Source organism: Cheilinus undulatus, linkage group 3, assembly GCF_018320785.1.
Source record: "Cheilinus undulatus linkage group 3, ASM1832078v1, whole genome shotgun sequence".
NCBI classification, from domain to species: Eukaryota; Metazoa; Chordata; class Actinopteri; order Labriformes; family Labridae; genus Cheilinus; species Cheilinus undulatus.
The window spans coordinates 13,244,030-13,263,492 of NC_054867.1; the positions used below are offsets into that span (position 1 = coordinate 13,244,030).

At 38.6% G+C, this 19,463-nt stretch overlaps 1 protein-coding gene across 1 annotated transcript; it reads right to left on the bottom strand.

Moving 5' to 3' along the window:
• Positions 1–622: 622 nt before the first annotated feature.
• Positions 623–19,083, bottom strand: LOC121506756 (endothelin-3). The gene is made up of 4 exons (XM_041782612.1): positions 19,014–19,083; positions 16,567–16,810; positions 2,008–2,160; positions 623–737 (listed from the first exon to the last, which is right to left on the bottom strand). Exons 1-4 carry the CDS (start codon positions 19,081–19,083, stop codon positions 656–658), a joined length of 549 nt encoding a protein of 182 aa, XP_041638546.1. The 3' UTR covers positions 623–655.
• Positions 19,084–19,463: the final 380 nt, after the last annotated feature.

Sequence of the window (19,463 nt, forward strand, 5' to 3'; positions counted from 1 at the left end):
GTTGACATGTGCATTCTGTCAACAAAAACAGATCAAACTAAGTCATTTCATTATCAAATAACCAAAATGCATGCTGGATGTTTTTCTGTGACTTATTCTTTTGTTTTGTTTTTTTTTGTTTTTTTAAGTAAAACTAACTGGTTTCCAAGCAGACTGGCCCTGAGCGTAATAGGAGTTTACAGGCTGAACGTTTGATTGACAGTTTTTCCTGTGGAGGAAACATGGCTCCGGTTCTTCTGGTGATTTTTCATCAAAAGTGTTGAGGAGTTGGAGTCCAATGGCAGCAAGTCCATAGCTGTCAGGGACATGTGTGAGCAACATGCTCTATCAAAGTCTTTTATGGTCGAAACAAACAAGCCATGTAAGGCATTCTCATCTGTAACGGCATAATGGAAACCATTGTCCACACCTGCTGCACAGACACAGACAAAGAGGGCTGAACAGCATGCACCCCATTAGCATCCCTGCTGGTTTAAGTATTTGTGCAAGCAGCTTTCGGTTATTCATCAGTCTGATGACGCGGCACTGAACACACTACAAACACTTGTCCTCCCACAGATGTGTAGATATACATGCTGGTTTCGAGATGAGGGGATGGCTTATGTAAAGAAAATACATGTCCATCTTTCAGACAATCAGCATGTCACTTGGGTGTTCATTTTACAGCAGGGCTGCTGCGCTGACTTGCTGTCCTCTTGTCTTTATTAGGTGCTCCTAAGGGTGGCCTCCTCTGCCTGCTGGGAGAAAAGAGAAAGGTTAACAAGGGCACTTTAAGCTAGCTGTTGCTAATGTGCAATAAAGCACACTGTGAACAAATACTGCTTTTTTACCTTATCTGAATCATGTCAATTGTGCATGTTTAAACCGAATACTGTGTCTATATGTCTCTGTAATACGGTGCTAATATAGGTGCTGTGGCTGATTGATAGATTCAAATTTCATTACTGCTGCCTACAGCTATTCTCAACAAAGCCAGCACTTAGCCCGGCGTTTGTACCTTAAGGTTTCTGGTGATTTTTTGGAGCAGGATATCAAGACTTTTTATTAACAGATATTTCATTTTTTTTTATCAAAACTCAAAACTTTTGTTAGTAGTTGTTTATATTAAGCTTCTGTCTGCAGATTAATACTGAATAACCTCTATTTTATTTGCATTTTATGGCCATTTTAACAATATCCAAAGTCAGTGCTGCTTTACCTCTGATATAAACTGTGCTGCTGGCTATTTCGGGAAAGAGTAGATTGAGGGCCACATATCATGCCATGTCTGTGTCATGCATCCCTAGATCAGGAACATACTCATAAATCTTTCTTAAGGGCACTTTAAGCTAGCTGTTGCTAATTTATCCCTAACTCTCAATGCAATAAAGCACACTGTGAACAAATACTGCTTTTATTCCTTTTCTGAATCAGAAGAACCTAAATCCTGTCACTTATGCATGTTTCAACCAAATGCTAAGAAGAGAAACCATGTTTTTGTCATGTTCCAATTTTAAATGTTTTGTTTTGTTAAGATTGGTTTGAAACATTACCTCTGATATAAACTGTGCTGCTGGCTATTTTGGGAGTGGGTAGATCGAGGGCCACATATCATGCCATGTCTGTGTCATGCATCCCCAGATCAGGAACATACTCATAAATCCTTCCATTACGCCTCTGCTGTGTTCATAGTAAAAGCCAAACGTCACGTGGGTATAAATGTCATGGCTTAAATTGGCCCTCTGAACAAGGCTAAGGTAAAGCACAGGAGAAAGTGCAGCCAGTGTGCTTAAATTCTCAATGGATAAAGATATTAGAGATATAGAGTGGTTGTCAAAAATCAATTTGGTTTTGATCAACTCTATGCACACTGTACATGTTATGTATGAATTTATATGTATCATTAGTTTTTAGTGTAAAAGTAACTCTTTGTATCACCCAAAAGATCACACATGCATCATTTATAAACAGTTCCTTTGGGCTATTAGTGAAATAGTTTAGTTCATTACTTTGGTACAGCTTAGTTACCTGTTTATACAGAAGTTGCTGCAGTCAGAATCGCTCTGCTGTGTGCATGCACAGCGCTGGGCCATCGTCCCTCTCCTCTCCTGCTCAGCCCCAGCAGAGCGCCTCAAGCGCAAGGAACCCTGGTAACTGGAAATACCATACGGTACAGTGTGCCTATAAAACAACAATAATAAAAAGCAAAGAGTGATTAGACAGATTACAACTCCTGTTTTCATGTTCTGATAACATGTAACCAACTGAGTTCTTATGATTTTGAGAGGTCTTTATTAGAGACAGTTTTTCTGGACTTTATCAAACTCTGGGTTTTCTTTTGTGTTTTGTCCCCCTAAAATTTGGATTCAGTGTAACACCATTGCAGACTGCAGCCTACAAGGTAGCCATGTTTAACTGTTGAAAAATGTATCAATGGCAGTGTTACATAAGCTTTGCATGTGTCTGAGAAAGTTCTTTAGTCATCCAGGTCATTGGAGGTAAATCCAAAATCCCCAACTCCAAAGATCCTCTAGGATTAGAGATGAATCCTCTCAAAGAACTTCAACCAGGTCCAGTTATCTTTTAGTCTAACTTAAACACAATCCACAGAAAGGGATACCATCAGTTTCACCTTAAGGCATTCTGCCCATGTGCATTACTTCAGTTACAATGAATCAAACTGGTATTTTCAATGTTATTAATAAAGAATTCAAACACTTCATAACAAAACAGTCATGTTAGTTATTTTAGTATGAGTGAGAATAGTTCAAAACTGTCAAAGAAAGGCCAACATTATTAAATGTAATTTACAAGCACAGTTGATTTTACACTGGCCTATTTAAACTTAAACCCTTGGCACCAAGCTTAATAAGGTGGCTTCTTCTGCTGCCTTTTGATCACATTACTTACTTTCCAATGCAATGCCTATTTTTAGTTATGGTGTCAAGTTCACAATAAACTCTACATTTAAACTAGCTAAGGAATAACTTAAGTTGTGTTGCTGTTTTGCTGCATCACAGAGATCTAAGGTTTATCTTAACTGGTAGAGCGTGACTTTCAAACTAACCAAATACTAATGCAGATGTGACGGTTTTACCTCATTTTACCAATTAGTGAGAAGTCTCTGAACAGACCAACAGCTGACATAATAAAAAACGAGTAACGTCAGAATCGCATAGCCTTTATTAATGCATATGATTTGGAATTGCTTCTAAAAGTATGCCTAAAATTGACATTTTTAGGCATACTTAATTACATCCTGGTTGTATTTTCAATCACAAGTATGTCCCTCAATGTGCTGTCTCAGATACTGATGCTGAAGAAGGTGTGTGTCTCGTTAGCTGTGCTGTTAGCATTAGCAGCGCTGTGTCTGATATACTACACAGTCTATGGAGCCCTGAGTTACTCATCTTGTCCAGTTTCTCCAAAAGAAAAGTTTTAGGGACTCACTGTGAATTCTATATTTCCAGGTTAGAGGAAACCTGACCCAACGTGTCTGCTTACTGTGCTACAGTAATGTAGCCTGCCTCAGGAACGGTTCATACGTCTGAAGTCACATAGTAGAGACATGTTCACCTGGAGTGAATATCAGCCAACAACTGCTGACTGACAGGGATGATAAAAATACTGTAACTGAATCTATCACCTGTTTTCATGTGAATGACAGGTGTTACAGTTTAACGTGTGACCGTGTTATCTGGGTACTATAAAAATTCGTCTGGGCTAATAAAAGTAGTAAAGGCATTAGATTTATGATTATTTTTCCCCCAGATAAGTTTCTGATAAATGCATTTCCTGCTTTAGCCCACACATTTTATTTATATTACTTATTGCAATTTAACTCAAATTACAATTTCTTTGCTATTCTTTCCTATTGTAATTATATTATGAAAAGAAGACTGAAATATGTTAAAAAGCATTATTTTGATTACATTTGACCAAGCTTTTCCTTTTAACTCCTTAGTGCAAAACAGACTGGAGCAGGTGCTGAAATGATCACCTTTATAGGAAACAGGGAATGTTTTGTGAATCAGGAATCAGTTTAAAACCAAAATCAAAGCTAAATCGAGTCCTTTCCATGGGAATTAAAATTGAATTGAATCTTGAGTTACTCTCAATCTCATCTCTATGAAATTACTTCTGTTAACCGATATAAATCAACTAAAAAACAAAATTTCATGCAAGATATGTCAAAGCATACATGCTTACAACCTGAATCTACAACCAGTGAAATATAACAGCTGATGCTGAATATATGAAGTATATATGAAGTAATTTAATGGTACTCTATTGTTGGAATGATGTAATGAGCTGCTGAAAAAATAGAGCAGGAGTCCAAAATAAGCCATGAAATATTTCAGATGGATGTAATCTGTCTGATAGAATGGTAAGTTGACACCTCTGCTCCTTGTCATCCTCCAAGTTATCCCACATTTTAAAATGATACACCTTGACAACCACACAGAGGTAGATGCAAGAGTCAAGTAAAAACTTTAAGCCTTTATTAAAAACCTATCAGCTTAAATGTTAGTGGTGTATAAACGCCATTCTAAGTCAGAGCTCAGGCTTGACTTTACTCATAGCAGCTGGTCTAAGTCATTGCTGAATAAAATGGGCACAAAAACCTTAACAACACCGTTTAATTCCTAGCCCACTCTCAATGAAAAACAGACCCAGCATAATCCAACCCTTTCTCCTTCTGAACATCTGATCCCAGATTTCCTGGTGAGCAGACAGCCCACCCCCAAAGGACTGATCTGCTACATCTCAGCCAGGAGCATCTTAATAGAACATTAATAAATCTTCTCAAGATCAAGGTGGTCCCAGCACCAGTGTCAGGACAAATCATGAGGGGACAGCCTGATGAAGAACTACAATGAAAAACCTGCTGAACCACTTCAACTAACCACAGATCTACAGAAATGTTTTAGTAGAGAAAACAGTCAAAAAAGTTTTTGTAGCTAATATTGTTTTCCTGAATGTATGCATTAAATTACATGTGTATATCTTTTAAAAAATCTTCTGTATTTTCCTCCCAGCCTCCTTCTTTATCTAGTGAAGCTTTGACCCCTCCACCCCAGCCTCCTCCTTCAATGCCAGCCTCCACCATTGTTGACTAATGCCCTGTTTACACGACAACGTTTTCAGATGAAAACGCAAAAGTTTTGAAGCGTTTTGGCTATCCATTTACACGGCAACGGTGTTTTGGGGCCTGAAAACGAAACTTTCTAGAAACGGGGTTAAGAGTGGAAGTTTTCCAAAACGCCCCCGTTTCTGTCTCCGTGTAAACAGGGAATAAAGCTTTGACCCCTGCACCCCAGCCTGCCCCTCTATCAACTGAAGCTTTGACTCCTCCACCCCAGCCTCCTCCTTTATAGCAAACGCTTGTTGTACCCTCATATTTAAATTCATGCTACTATGGATTAATTGCTTCTGAATTAATTTCACTGTATTCAATAAAAATTGTCATTGTATCATTGTCATTATTGGGGGTTTCTACCAGCACTCCTTGACAGTAGACAATAGTCACGTAAACTTTCTATAGCTATTATCGTTTCCCTGAGTGTATGAATGAATTTAATGCGTCCATCTTTTACAGAATATCATGCATTTTGCACTATTTCTCTAAATGAAGACATATTTATCTGTGAATGTTGGGAATGCAACTGTGAATCAGTACCTGGTAATCTTACAACAAGAAGGTTGTGGTTTTGATCCCGATGCACACTTTGCCAATGAGTGTTTACATTTTTGCCTTTACCTTTAACTCTGGTATTAAAAATACAACCAAAAGACTGGGTAGATGGATGGATAAGGTGATTTCTTATAAAATAATAACTTTGATTTTTCTTACATATTTTCTTTTTTGAGTGCTCCGAAAACAAAAGCTGCCTTTTGAGGAGGTTGAAGAATTTGGGTGGGGAGTCAATCCACCAAACAATTCTAACTGTCTATAGTGCTAATTCACACTTAAATGCCATCTCAAGTTACTTTACAAAGATGTCAGGCCTATACCATACTCTTTGTTATATTATTTATGAAGACCAAATGTTAAACCAGTGTAAGTACAGTAGTAGGCGACATTCAGCAAAGCTGCAGAGGAATTTGCCTGGTAAAAAGAGAAACATCCCTTTGCCAGGCAGAATCCAGAAAAAGCAGAACCAGACTCACTTAAAGAGCATCTGCTGAAGCTGTGTTGGGGCTGAGAGGAGAGGGAGAGGCAGACAGAAAGAGAGGCAAAAATGAGTGACTTATAGGAGGAGTCACTGGTTAAGAAAGTATTTATTCAGTCTAACAGCTGATCCTGCTGGAATCCTATAAACGAAGAGTGTCAGGCATATGCTGTGTACTTTCAGGGTGATTTTATAAAAGTCCTGGTGGGGTGGCAGCTCACACTGTGTGACTGAAGTGTTAATGATGCACAAGCACTCATAATTTTTGTGCTCGCCCCGTATGAGCTGATGGTTGGACACAGATAGTACAACTTAAGTCAGGACATTCTGACAAACACCAAGGATGTTTTCTATGAAAACTCCAACAGGTGGTAAAGTAACATCTGCTTTTTGGGTATTTCATTTGCATGTCTCTGATACAAACACAGACAAAACATGCATTAATGCATGCAAGAGCACACTCACAGTATCACGAACAAACAACCAACATACATGCTTGCTGTTGCCATAGTGTCTAACAGTTTGAGCAGAAACAGTCGGGAAAAAAATGTTCCAAAGTTAACGAACCATCTTGTCTGAGCATGCAGCCATATAGCCAGAAATTCAAACAACTAGTCAGGAGAAGCTGAGGGCCTACAGCCTACTGCATCAGTGCTCAAATGGTGTGGCAAGGCACACTTGTATGTCTTGAGGCAATTGAAAGTGTGCCCTGGGAATTTCTACAACCACATTTCATACTATGATAATACAACAACTAAAGCTACTGTAACATGTGTTTTAGAGACTATTTTGCATGGATATGAATGTGGTGCGCCTTGGGCAAATAAAGTGTGAAAACTAATGGTTTACTGTGCCCTCACCCCAAAATACACTGCATAACAAACGTCAATGGGTTGAATTCCAGGTTGAAATTTGGCCCGACTTTAAAACCAGTAAGTCCAGCCCAAGTGAAGCATTATGCTCGGGTCTGTTACTTTACATTAAAAAACATCAGAAGACCATGGGAAAGCTTTTAATTGTTTATAGAAAACAATAAAAAGAGTTACTTAGCTATGACCTCGACAACCTAAAAAGAAAAAAAGGATGCAAAAATGCACACGCTAAGGTTATACTGCAATTCTCTTGGTACTGACCTTTTGTTTGGCTTGACCTTTTTATCCAAAATAAAGTAACTTCATCATCTTTTAAGTTGATATACTCATTTTGGTCAGTCCTACCCAGCCTTTGGAGCTTACTGAAACTGAGATATGACGCTAATCATGCCAGTCTATGAGAGAAAGTTTGAATGGTGGGAGAGTTTATCGGACACAGACTAAAAGACCACTCGTTGAATTTGAGGAAATGCAGGGCCATGTATTTTAGAGCTCAGCTGGTAATGGGACCAATGAATCATCATTTCACTTCAGGCTTTTTTGTCCATGAATTTTACTTTATAATAGATATTGTAATACCACTTAAAATGTCTATCCATTATCAGTCATTCTGAAGTTTTGTCTCCCTTGTCCCGCCCTGTTTCCTACTTTGGCAATCAGCTGGTATTGGCATCTAGTCATCTAAAAATCTGATCCAATCCCATTCTGCTACCACTTTTCTCAATCCAATCATCCAACAGCTGTCAGATTTTAAAAATCTGTCTCCTCTCCTCTGCAGTCAGTAGTTTCAGTGGGACTGCCACAACCCTCCTCCACCCCAGCTACCTCCAAGCCATCTCATCTGTGTCCAGGTCCAGCTACTTAGAAGTCACTCCTCCATATCATATTCCTTCTATCACCACCACCATTGTCTAGTCTCCATGGGGGGGGGGGGGGTATCCTATTCTGCTACCCCTCATGTTCGTAAATGCATCAGGATGGAGTCTAATCGTCTAAGACGTCTCACAATCTCGAACATTTCAAAACTTGTAAACTAAATTGTTGTTAAACTTGTATTTAGTCTCTCCTGGTAGAAATTTTCCAAGTGTAAGATTTACTGAAGGGAAGAAAGTTACATTTATCACAAAACACCAACCTGAACTTTTCACTCAAAACATCACATTTTGAAAGGCTATGAAATGCTTGAATGAAGACTGACCAAAAAAGGTCAACATTTTTTCTTCTTTCAATGCGAGTTTATGTCTAATAACAATTTTGAGGACATCAGACAGAATCTGTGGAGTTCACAGCTGTTCTGACAGTCATGGAAAAATTTTCTTTGGGGAAATAATTGTTTATGCAAAGCACGCAAGCTTCCTCTTCATGAAGAATCCCTTTGTATGAGAGTGGATACTTTACAAAGAGTCACTGACTGCAAAGGGGATTAAGGTATCCTTCACAAGTTGATCAATAACAATATTTATTTTGGTCACTCATAATGATATGTAGATGCCATTTTAGTTTATCTCTTAGTGGATGTCTCCACGCTTCTGACAAATCTGTGGCACATGCTCAAGTTTTTTTTTTGATTTCTCCAGATCAGGCTGTTTTCATAAACTATGTCTTATACAGTAAATGGACAAAAGTGCTCAGCTACCTGACCATTACATCAACAGTGACTGCAATGATATTGTATTAAAATACATGACCTTCAGTTTGGAGTTGGCCACTCTTTGCAGCTATAACAGCTTCCACTCTTCTTTGAAGGCTTTCCACAAGATTTTGGGGTGTTTTAATGTGAATTTGTGCCCATTTGTTCTGTAGAGTCAGGCACTGATGTTGGATGAAAAGGCCTGGCTCACAATCTCCCCAAACTGTTGCCACAGAGTTGGAAGTTGAAATTTCTTGGTATGCTGAAGCATTAAGATTGCCCTTCACTCAAGATCTTGAGCCTAGCCCAAACCCTGAAACAACAGCCCCATACCATTATTCCTCCTATGCTAAACTCCACAATTGGCATAATGTAGTCAGGCGGGGAAAGTTCTCCTGGCATCCACCAAACCAAGACTCACCCATTTTACTGCCAAACAGAGAAAAGTAAATCACCACTTCACAGAAAAACATTCCCACTGCTCCACAGTCTATTGTGTTTTACAGCACTCCATCCGCATTTGGCATTGGACTTGGTGATTGGAGGCTTGCACTCATTCCATGAAGCTCTAACCACACAGTTTGTGTGATTACATTAATGAACTCTTCAGCTATGAACAGCAGAGTATTGGTGAATTTTACACACCATACGCCTTAGCTGTTGTCAATCTTACTCTGTGATTTTCACGCGGTCTACCACTTTGTGGTTGAGTTGCTGTCATTCCTAAATGCATCCACTTCCAAATATCAGTTACAGGTGACTGTGGAATATCCAGCTTGGATTAAATTTCAAGAACCATCTTATTGCAAAGGTGGCATCCATCACAGCACCCTGCTTGAAGTCACTGAGCTCTCAAGAACTACCCATTAGTATCACAAATGTTTGTAAATGGAGACTGCTTGGCTAGGTGTTAGATTTATACATCTGTGACAACAGGTCTGATTAAAACACCTGAATTCAATAACTAACAGGTTTGGCCAAGTATTTTTCCATATAGTGTGAGTAAAGTATAGCTACAGTTAAGGTTGTCTGATTAATGTAACTTTGTCAGAGGCTGTTTTACTTTTTATTGAAATAGCCATGCTGTGATACTGAGATGCTATGAGTAATAACCTACATATCTGGACCGAATTTACTTTCAAATTGCCTACATTATGTTTTTGCTTTTAACTTTTTGTTTTGTTTTGTGGTTATTAGCTAAAACCCTACAGGGAAATATGTTTCCATTTTAAAGCCCACAACATCAACATTTTGTTCAAAATACTCCAGGGTTGTTTGTCAATGTGGCATCCAGCTTACTTGAATTAAAAAAGCTCAGATAATCCAGCTGTATTCACTTTGTATCAGAATAGACAACATTAGAGAATACCTGATGATAACATTAAAACAACAATGTCAGATATTCCCTTAAGTACTTGTATCCACTGCCTTCTAGCCTGTTCGTCATAAAGACTTAAAGCTGTGGTCATTAACTCTGAGGATACCAGCAGGGCTAAGGTGTGTTTCATAAGCTGAAAATTTCAGTGGAGCAAGTCAAAAGGTCATCTTATTTGAACAGCTGCAAATACTAAATTGCTACGGTGAGACAAAGTGTTCCCCAGGCAATCATAACACTCAGGTAATATTTATACATGTAGACTCCCATGTAAACCCTTCAATCACTAACTGCAGCTGTTCCATTAGATCCACTCATTTTTCTCAAATATTCAGGCTAAGCTTTAAACCATTGGTCACAGGCACTGAATAGATTAAAAATCAAAGCTCAATATCATCATCAAAGGATGAGGCCATATGGTTACAAACACTGCTCTGTTCCAGTTAATTTGTACACTACAGGATGACAGACGAGACAGCTGAAAGCTATGAGCTCATATAGGTGAAAAGGTGAGCAGGAGCAGATGCACAGCATATATGGGCTGAAATATACTGCTCAGATGGGGTGCCAACAAGTTAAGGATACATATTTAAAAGTCAATAAATTATAGGCTTTTGATGATACCGCACACCGCTCAATATACCTGGGAGCCTCTGCAGTCTTTAAACCTGAAATGAAAGGAAAAACCTCTCTACTCTCAAAATAGCTGCTTTTTGGAGGAAAAAAGGAGGCTTCTAACAAGGCTGTCAAGCAAATATCTCAGTGCTGTGAATGTTTCACCTTTTCAGTGTCTTACAAATTTATCTGATCCTTGCGATACAATTTGCAAAAAAACAAACAGTGATATAGTGTAATAGTTGATGTATCCAGGGATTGATAGGATCTAACATGGATAAAATGTATAAGCACTGCGGTACTCTGACTTCCCAAAGATCACTGCAATTTCAGTTTTGATTGGTTAAAAAAGTGAAAAATATAACACAAGGTAGGTAAGTTCTATTTTGACAAATTCTTTTGGACAGCAATACAGCAATGCAAAACAAATCAAGTGTATTTGTCTACCTAAATCTGAAAAATGGGGTCTTATAACACCAACAAAAACATCAACAACAATAATAATAATAATAATAATAATAATAATAATAATCACATTTTTTTTAATTCATAGGTGCCTTTCAAAGCACTCAAGGTCATCTTACAAGAAAAAGAAAAAACAAAACAAAACAAAACAAGACATATTTAAGTCCACAAAAATATACACAAGTTAGCAGGGAGCTAAAACTTATATGTGTAAGGCACACTACTGTGCTTGATGATCAAGGACTTTGGGCGTGTCTATCCAAATTTGGTTAACTTGATGGCGCATAATACAGGCACAGACCCGGGTGAGATCAGGGAGAATGGATTAAGTGACTTAATTATACGTGGGTCTGTTTCAAGAAGGACATGAATCTGGTACCTTGGTATTTCAATCAACCAATCACTCAATCTTTGTTTGTGTAGGGCCAACTTATATATAGGAAATATATCAGCAAAAGCACTGCCATTAAGCTGAGAAGGTGTGCAACCTGAGTTTGTAGAATAAGCCCTGTTGATGTTTGGCCATCTTGCAATGTGTCCTCTTAATGGAGCTCAGTGAAAGTTTAAGCAGAAAGACTGTTTCTTACTCATTCAAGGGTCATTAACCGTTCATATCTCCCCCTTCTTCTGTTCTTTTCTCTTCCCGCTGATAAGCTCATTATGGGTGTTCACTCTCCTAAGTACTACTAATCAGGTTCTGTCATGACCTAATTTGACCAATCATCATGCATGTGTCATCATTTCTCCTGTAGTCAACCTGCTGTCTTAGTGTGGATACTGCAACCCTCCTCCACCCCAGCCACCTCCATTAAGTTCATCAGCATCTAGTCCACAGGTCTTGTGCTTATCCTCCTACATACCTCAGTCTCCTCCTATAAGTCACCTCATTGGTTTCCCAGTCCAGCTTCTCAGAAGTCTACTCCTCATAGTGATCCCTCATCAACTCCACCACCAACGTCTGGACTCCAAAGGGGGGTATTCTGTTCCTGCCATTTGCCTCGCTCCCCCTTAAAGTACATGCAGTCATCACGATGGAGTCTAGCCACCAAAGACATTGTACATTTCTCTTTCATTAAAATTTGTAAAATAAATTATTGTTTAACTTGTTTTAAGTCTCTTTTGATTGAATTATCAGAAATACTCTGTTCCACAGGCTTTAGATCAGGCTTTAGGTGGTTGAAAGTGCAGCCCTTTGCTGTGCCCTTAAAAACAGAACCTGCCAACTTCGCGCCTGACCGCTCCTCATTTTAAAACAAGCACATCCATGGCCACAGATAGAAGCACGGGTTCATTTGCAATTAAAACAAAGTGAGGGCATAGTGTAAAATGACAACTGTGTCTGGTGAAAGAGAAAGACATTTGTGTTTTACAACAATTTGTACCAGACATATGATAGGGCCCTTGGACTTTATCGTCTCAGAGGAAAGATTTTTATTTAAAACACAGCAACTATCAATCTAACAAATCAAGAAATGATGAGCACACAAACCACATGTTTAAAGGGGAGACACAATATCAAAGTTCACACTTTGGCCTGTTGTCCAAAGCCTCTATGGCAGCAGAGATCAAGCTCTTCTCAAAGTGCGCCCTACTGCACCCATGCAAGCGCTCTGCATCTTCAACCAGAGGGCAGTAGGGTGAGCTGGGTGCTTAGTGGGTGTGTGACGACCTAGTATATTGATGTTGCAAAGTGTGTGAGGCCCCTGTGTTTAAATCTGTTTGGTTTGGTGTGTGAAGACTAATTATTTTTGCAGCTGTAATGGGGAAGTATCTCATTACACTTATTCTAAGCCACATTAAAGTCAAGATAAACATAGTTTGTCAAGACATGAAAATTCAAAAATAAGGCTTGCATTGCTTTCACTAATTAAAATACATCTGCCAAGGGTGCAAGCAAAATTTAGCTGAGTGTTGTGAAACATCATATACTAACTCAAATGTATAGTTCATCTCTTTTAAGGACAATGACATTCCTTAAAAGCAAATGAGCAGCTTCACTTGCTTAGATTTCAGTCTTTGCAGTGATTACTGCAAGAGCTCATTTTCAGCTCAAACTGATGTATTCCATTTTCAGCACACAAAGCCCTGAGCACAAAAAACCACCAGCATCAGCTGTTTTTCAGCTGTTGTTGTACTCACAACACTCTCCACTGAAGAACGTTTAACTTTTGGAGCAGTGCCATGCCTGTCAATGTCACTTCTATTGGCCAATCAAAATCAAAAGGGGTGGGAGCTGTGAGACCAGCATTGTCAACAGCAGTGGTGAGAGAGAAAACAATCTGACTCATCTTTTTTTAGGATAACATTCTGAGCAGCGGGATCCCTTTACACTGTCTTCATATTTTCTTGGTAATTCCTTGAAAAACAAAAATATATTAAGCACATGGAGCTATTTAAAAATAATTTTATGGATACTACCTAGGGAAGCAGAAGTCAACTTTCATAATCTAGTGACAATAAACACTGGTGAGAACTGAGGTTGTGAGTGTAGCCAGTACAAAATATGGCTGTTTTAGACACAGGCCCTGATGGGTTAAATCAGTCTGGACTGTCTATGGCTCAAACCTTTGACATAAGACAAACTTTAAGATGTGTGAAGATAGGTAAGGTGTCTTTGACATGTCAAGCTGAGGTGCTCTCAGTCAAAAGTGGAGGCACTTGAAGCTTTTCTGGACACAAAATAAACTCTCAAGGGTGATTTTTTTTGTCTTTTTTTCCTGTTCTAACTATGAATAATGCATATAATGCCTTGCCCTGATAAGGTCTGATTGTGGTGCATACATAAAAGTAAAAATCAATTTCAAATGGCATTATCTAAGGGTTAGAATAATAATTTAGAATAATAATCTTGCGATGCAGATGTGGAAGTTTCTGCAGAGCAGCTCCTAATCAATTCAAACTGATATTGTTTGATTATTTTCCCTTTACATACGGACTGACTGTAAATTTTCAAAGCTGATGCCCTGTCAGACAAGGTTTCTTTTAAGGAATTTCAACTGTCGACTTTTTTAAATGGTGCAGCTTTTCCTGTCTTTGCGGTAGCACCAGTTGCACTTGATGCTACTCAACCAATCCACTCCAGGGAGATGGACGCCGGCCCTAACACACGTAGTACGTCTGTCTGCTAACAGAAACACAGTGAAAGAGAGAGCGGGTCGGGGAGAATTAGAGGAGATGGCAGTGAAAAGACAGTAAATAGAGAATGCATTGACACTTGTTCATTATGTTTGTTCTCCCCACCAACAGCTTTACACCAGCGTGTCTCCTATGTGTCAGTACCGTAGTGATCATTACATGAGGCGGTGTCAAACATTACTAGACATAACAGACACCTGTGGAGTGAACATATCACACAGTGAAACAGAAAATAAATGAACTCAGAGCTTGATATGATTGTTTCAACAGAATCCTGACACAATCAATGTTCCCTTAAAGTCACATTAGTTTGGGCTGATGTAAAACAAACCCCCTTTAATGGCACATTTAGATCAGATTTAAAATCCTGACAGGATAATCTGATGTTCAATTAATTAAATAAATGTGTGAGTAAGGGAAGGAAAGAGAGAAGGTGTTTAATTTCAATATGTTCATTATTTATTTAAAACTTTTAGAAAACAAATTAACCTATAAATTAAGAAAAAGAGGGAAAAAACTTGATTTGTCCTTTAAAATATTGAATCTATTTATTATGCCTTTTCCTTGTTATTTTTTCATTCAAACCTTTATTTGAAATATGAGATGAATATTATTCTTATTACTTTATTGTTTACATAATGTGATATTTAGTTAAAAGGTGTAATAACAGGATTTTTTGAAAAGAAATTCAGACTGGCATTAAGAGTTTTTGTTTATGAGACTTTTAGTTTCCATTTATCAAAAGTAGGTGTGCAGTTTTATTGAAAATGAGAATGCATTGGATGAGTCGTGATGCATCTGGTCATCGACTCAAATCATTGACCTGATAATCGTAAACAAATCATATCCTGAGATCAGCCAAGATGCACAGTTCTAATGCTTACATGCATTTTAAAAGGCCAGTTTTAGTCAAATATAAAAATTCAATATTTTCTACCTGCATGTAAAAATACAGAGTGTTAAGTGATGTACTATTTAAGGTGTTCTGAGTGAATGAAATTCTTAACTTGTGAAAATGCTCTGTGGTGTACAAAGTGAAAGTAAAGGTAATATCAGGTGTAAAGTTTTTTGACTTAGCACTAAAGAAAGCTCCACGCTTCAAAAAGTGACTGGCTTACACCCCAGGCTTCATTTAAAGGTTTTTATGACATTCTGTATGTACTTGAAGGCAAATAAATCAGCTGCTGCACTACTCCCTGCAGGTTGAAATTTTCATTTATTTTCACCATGTGGCCACACTTCAGTCTAAAGATCCTGAAATCAGAGCAGTAATGGCACAAGACTGACATGACACAGACCCTAGATAGTTTCACTGTCATCCCACAATAAATGTTTGAAAGCTGTGTTTACACTCTTTCTGGGATCTCACCGAAACAGGAGCTAAGCTTTGTTGTTTGGAGTCGATAAAGACATAAATCTTTCTTTTCCAAGTTTTTGCAAACCAGCTTCTTTCAGTTTCCACAAAATTATTTTTCGCCATCTTCTTTTTATTCAGTAGATGAAAGAAGTTTGATAGTTTAGTAAGTTCAAATTTTGAGGTTTCACGATTTCTGGATTAAAATAAAATTAGTTACAGGGATGTCTGCAAGAACGCTGATGGAGCATATTACAGATGAAGGAAAACAGATACTGTCAGACCCACCACAGGGTGTTGGTACATCTTGCTAAGATTGAATTTGTCAACAGCAAAAAGAACCTCAGTACATTTCTAAAGTGTTGCCTCTATATAGATTTAAAGGCTAATCAGAAACAATCAAAACATCTTAGACATCGAAGATGTAAACCTCTCTGCTGCCTGTTGGCTAGGCTCAGAAATCCTCAGTGGAATTAAAATACCTGAGAGCTCAAGGCCTGGCCCACCTCGGATCACATGAAATCTTATGGTTCAGAAAGTCACAGGAAATACTGAAAAATTAACCATGTTTGTTTTGCAGCTCGGTTTTCCCTCAAAATCCTTTGCTGGATTAAAACAAAAGAGTATTTATTTATCACAAAGTTAAGGGATTTCTTTTGTCCATGACTCACATTTTTGTGCCTCCTACGGTACACGTGAACTGGTATGATGTGCTTTCCAAAACAGGGAATGTTCAAACAATACCTAGGTATTTTACGGCATAAGAACTTCAGACGAAGAGACATTGTCATGACACTAGGAGTAAACCTTAGAATGATACTGTAGGGGCATGAGTAATACAGCAGTGCAATGACACACAGTGATGTCACAAAATGAAAGTGATGTCCATGAATGAGAAACACTCTATAATGTTAATTCTAAAGGCTGCCTTAAAAATTGGAGAAAAGTGAGGATGTTTAGAGACTTACTCTGGTGTGTTGATCCAGATGATGTCCAGGTGGCAGTAATAGACACACTCCTTGTCTTTGTAACTGTAACATGTGCATCTCTTTGAACGCCTCCTGGCCCCGGGCAGGTCACAGCCAGAGCAGGGCTTAAATCCAGCGTGTGAAGTGACACCAGTGAGGTCGTCTGTGCCACCGGGCATGAGCGTGCTCAGCTTAACCACTTCCATCTCCCTCCTCTGGTTCACATCTTTGCTGGATGAGGAACCTGCAGGATCATAGTAATAACAGCATTACTGTGTTAGGATGTGGATGAAAATTCCCAGGTCCAAATCTTTCATCTTTATAAGTACAATTACAAAATATTTTGGTGTAAACTCACTGGCCACGTTAGTAGATGTACCTGTTTAACTGCTCAGACATCTAATCTGCTAAATCTACTCGCAGCGACCAATGCATTTTAAACATTTGGACATGGTCAAGGTGAACTGCTGAGGTTCAAACTGAGCATCAGAATGGGGAAAATAAGTGATTTAAATGACTTTGAACATGGCATAGTTGTTGGTGGTCTGGAAGGCTTTGATGTTCTTTCTGACCCTACTGTTTGAACATTTCGGTGAGCACGCATGAGTTGTAGCCTCAGTTTCCTGTTCTCTGCTGACTGGAGCGGCACCCAGTGTGGTCTTCTGCTGCTGTGGTCCATCTGCTTCACGGTTCTATGTAATGTGCAAATTCAAAGATGCTCTTCTGCATACCTTGTCGTAATGATTAGTTATTTGAGTTATTGTTGACCGGTCATTCCTCTGTGATCTATGCCACTGCTGCTCATTGGATATTTTCTCTTCTTCATTCCTCTGTACCCTAGAGACAGTTGTGCGTAAAAATACCTGCAATACCTTTCAAAGTCATTTAAATCACCTTTTATCTCATTTGTGATGCTCAGTTTTTACTGCAGCAGATTACCTTGACCATATTTATACGTCTAAGTGCGTTGGTTGCTGCCATGTGATTGGCTGATTAACAGTGGTGTAGTGGTGCTTGCGGGAGCTGCTATGTTCTGAATTGATGCCTCACTTTTAGCAACTCCTCCAACACAGAATCAATGGCCTAAATTATAGACAGCTCTTCTGTCTATAATTAAAGCTCCTCCAAATAGAATTAAAGCTGGCCCAGCTCATCTAGTACACCTAAAATTGTAACTATATAGTTAAATATTTGAAGCCTGCTTGACTTCAAATAGTAAAGATCATTATAAAACTATAGGTAAAGCAAGCTGACACTAAGGCTCAATCTCAAAAACCCTTGCCCCACCACCAGTGTTAATTTCATCGACTAAATCTGACTAAAACTATTCATCGACAGCCTTTTTTTCTAACAAAATAACTAACAAAATAGATCTGTGATGACTAAAATTAGAAAAAATGTAATGTAGCTTTCATCAGACATTCAAAATCTGTGATATTTCTCCACTGTGGGCAAATCTGTCAAAATGCAATGCATCTGTAGCTCTGCCTCTCAGCTGTAGAACGCAGGGACCCCAGGTTTTGCAGGGTGTGTAAAACACACTACCATGCTTTTGTACCAAATTTAGGCAAGAACATAAATGCTTGGACTAAAAGTAAGACTAAAATTTGAGGACTTTTTATGGACTAAAACTAGACTGAAATGTTTCGAGTTTTTGTCGACTAAAACTTGACTAAAACTAAAAAGGGTAGAAATGACTAAAATGGGACTAAAACTAAAATGCATTTCATTTAAAGAGTAAAACTAAAATTAAAAATAGCTGCCAAAATCAACGCTGCCTACCACTAAGCCCTACCCCTGTCTTGCATGGTTACCTCTAGGTGTAGACTGTACTGATTCTTGTTGGGATGGAGGGGTAGGGTGAAGTACTAGGGTTACCATCAGAGGCCCACTCCAAACCAACTTTTAAGGAAATCTTTCAGAATGCCTTGCAATTCACCCATAAGGTCTGAAAATCAAAATTTCTAATAAAATAATTTATTTTGTTTCAATGCATTGCGGTCCTTTTGATTTTGAACAAGCACTTTAAAAAGTCACTTGAAGAGGGAACACTGGTAATGGCCTTGGATCTATTTATATATAAGAGCTGACGATGACTACTGATGATGTATGAGGAAGTTGAGGGTCATTTCATTTCAAGACCGATTGTGACGCCCTGTCATTGTAAAATCTACCGTATCAGTTATCCAGAAGTGCCATATAATGCATGCCAAAATAAATAAACACAAACACTTACTACTCCATGCTTTGACAAGGATGTCTTTTCAAAATGCAGCTATAGGAAAGGTAGATAAGCCGTGTTTCTTTCCCTTCATGTTTGCCACAGGTCTACTGAGAAGCCTAATTGAGTCCACGTACCGTGAATGACTACCTGCCACGGGTGAAACTATTAGCCAACTCTAATTAAAACATAAAAAAGCACCAATAAATTTAAAAGTACGACTCACCGTTCGCCAAAGATGCTGCCACCACGACAAGAAACAAAACTCCAACATCAAGCGATGACACGTTAGCCATCACACATGAAACATTAGAAAGTAAAATTAAAAAAAAGAAAAAATAAACCTTTAAAAATGTTATTAAATGTTGTTTGAAAGTTGAAATGTGGCTGAAATGTAAGACGGTAGAGGCAAGTCCGTTTGAGTCAGGTGTATTAGCTTCCAGTCGACGTCCTCCTGTAATGATGCGATGCTGTGACTCTGTTTGCCTCCCTCAGACTGTCCCAAGTTTAGTATGCACGTCTCATCAGCGACAAGTCAGCAGTTACATCACGCACGTTTCCGGAAAGAGTTTCAAAATAAGAGCTGCTCATACGCGAACGGAATGAAAGAAGCTGCCCTCTCCGTGTGCTTCCGGCACAGTAGGAACAAAACCTTATTGAAACGAAATTTACCACT

What these genes read in the sequence shown, in the direction of transcription:
- LOC121506756 (XM_041782612.1), bottom strand. Translation starts at nt 19,083, where the DNA reads ATGGCTAACGTGTCATCGCTTGATGTTGGAGTTTTGTTTCTTGTCGTG. An exon ending in GGCAGCATCTTTGGCGAACG is followed by an intron (nt 16,811 to 19,013) that starts GTGAGTCGTACT and finishes ATGATCCTGCAG; the next exon opens with GTTCCTCATCCAGCAAAGAT. An exon ending in ATCTGGATCAACACACCAGA is followed by an intron (nt 2,161 to 16,566) that starts GTAAGTCTCTAA and finishes GTTGTTTTATAG; the next exon opens with GCACACTGTACCGTATGGTA.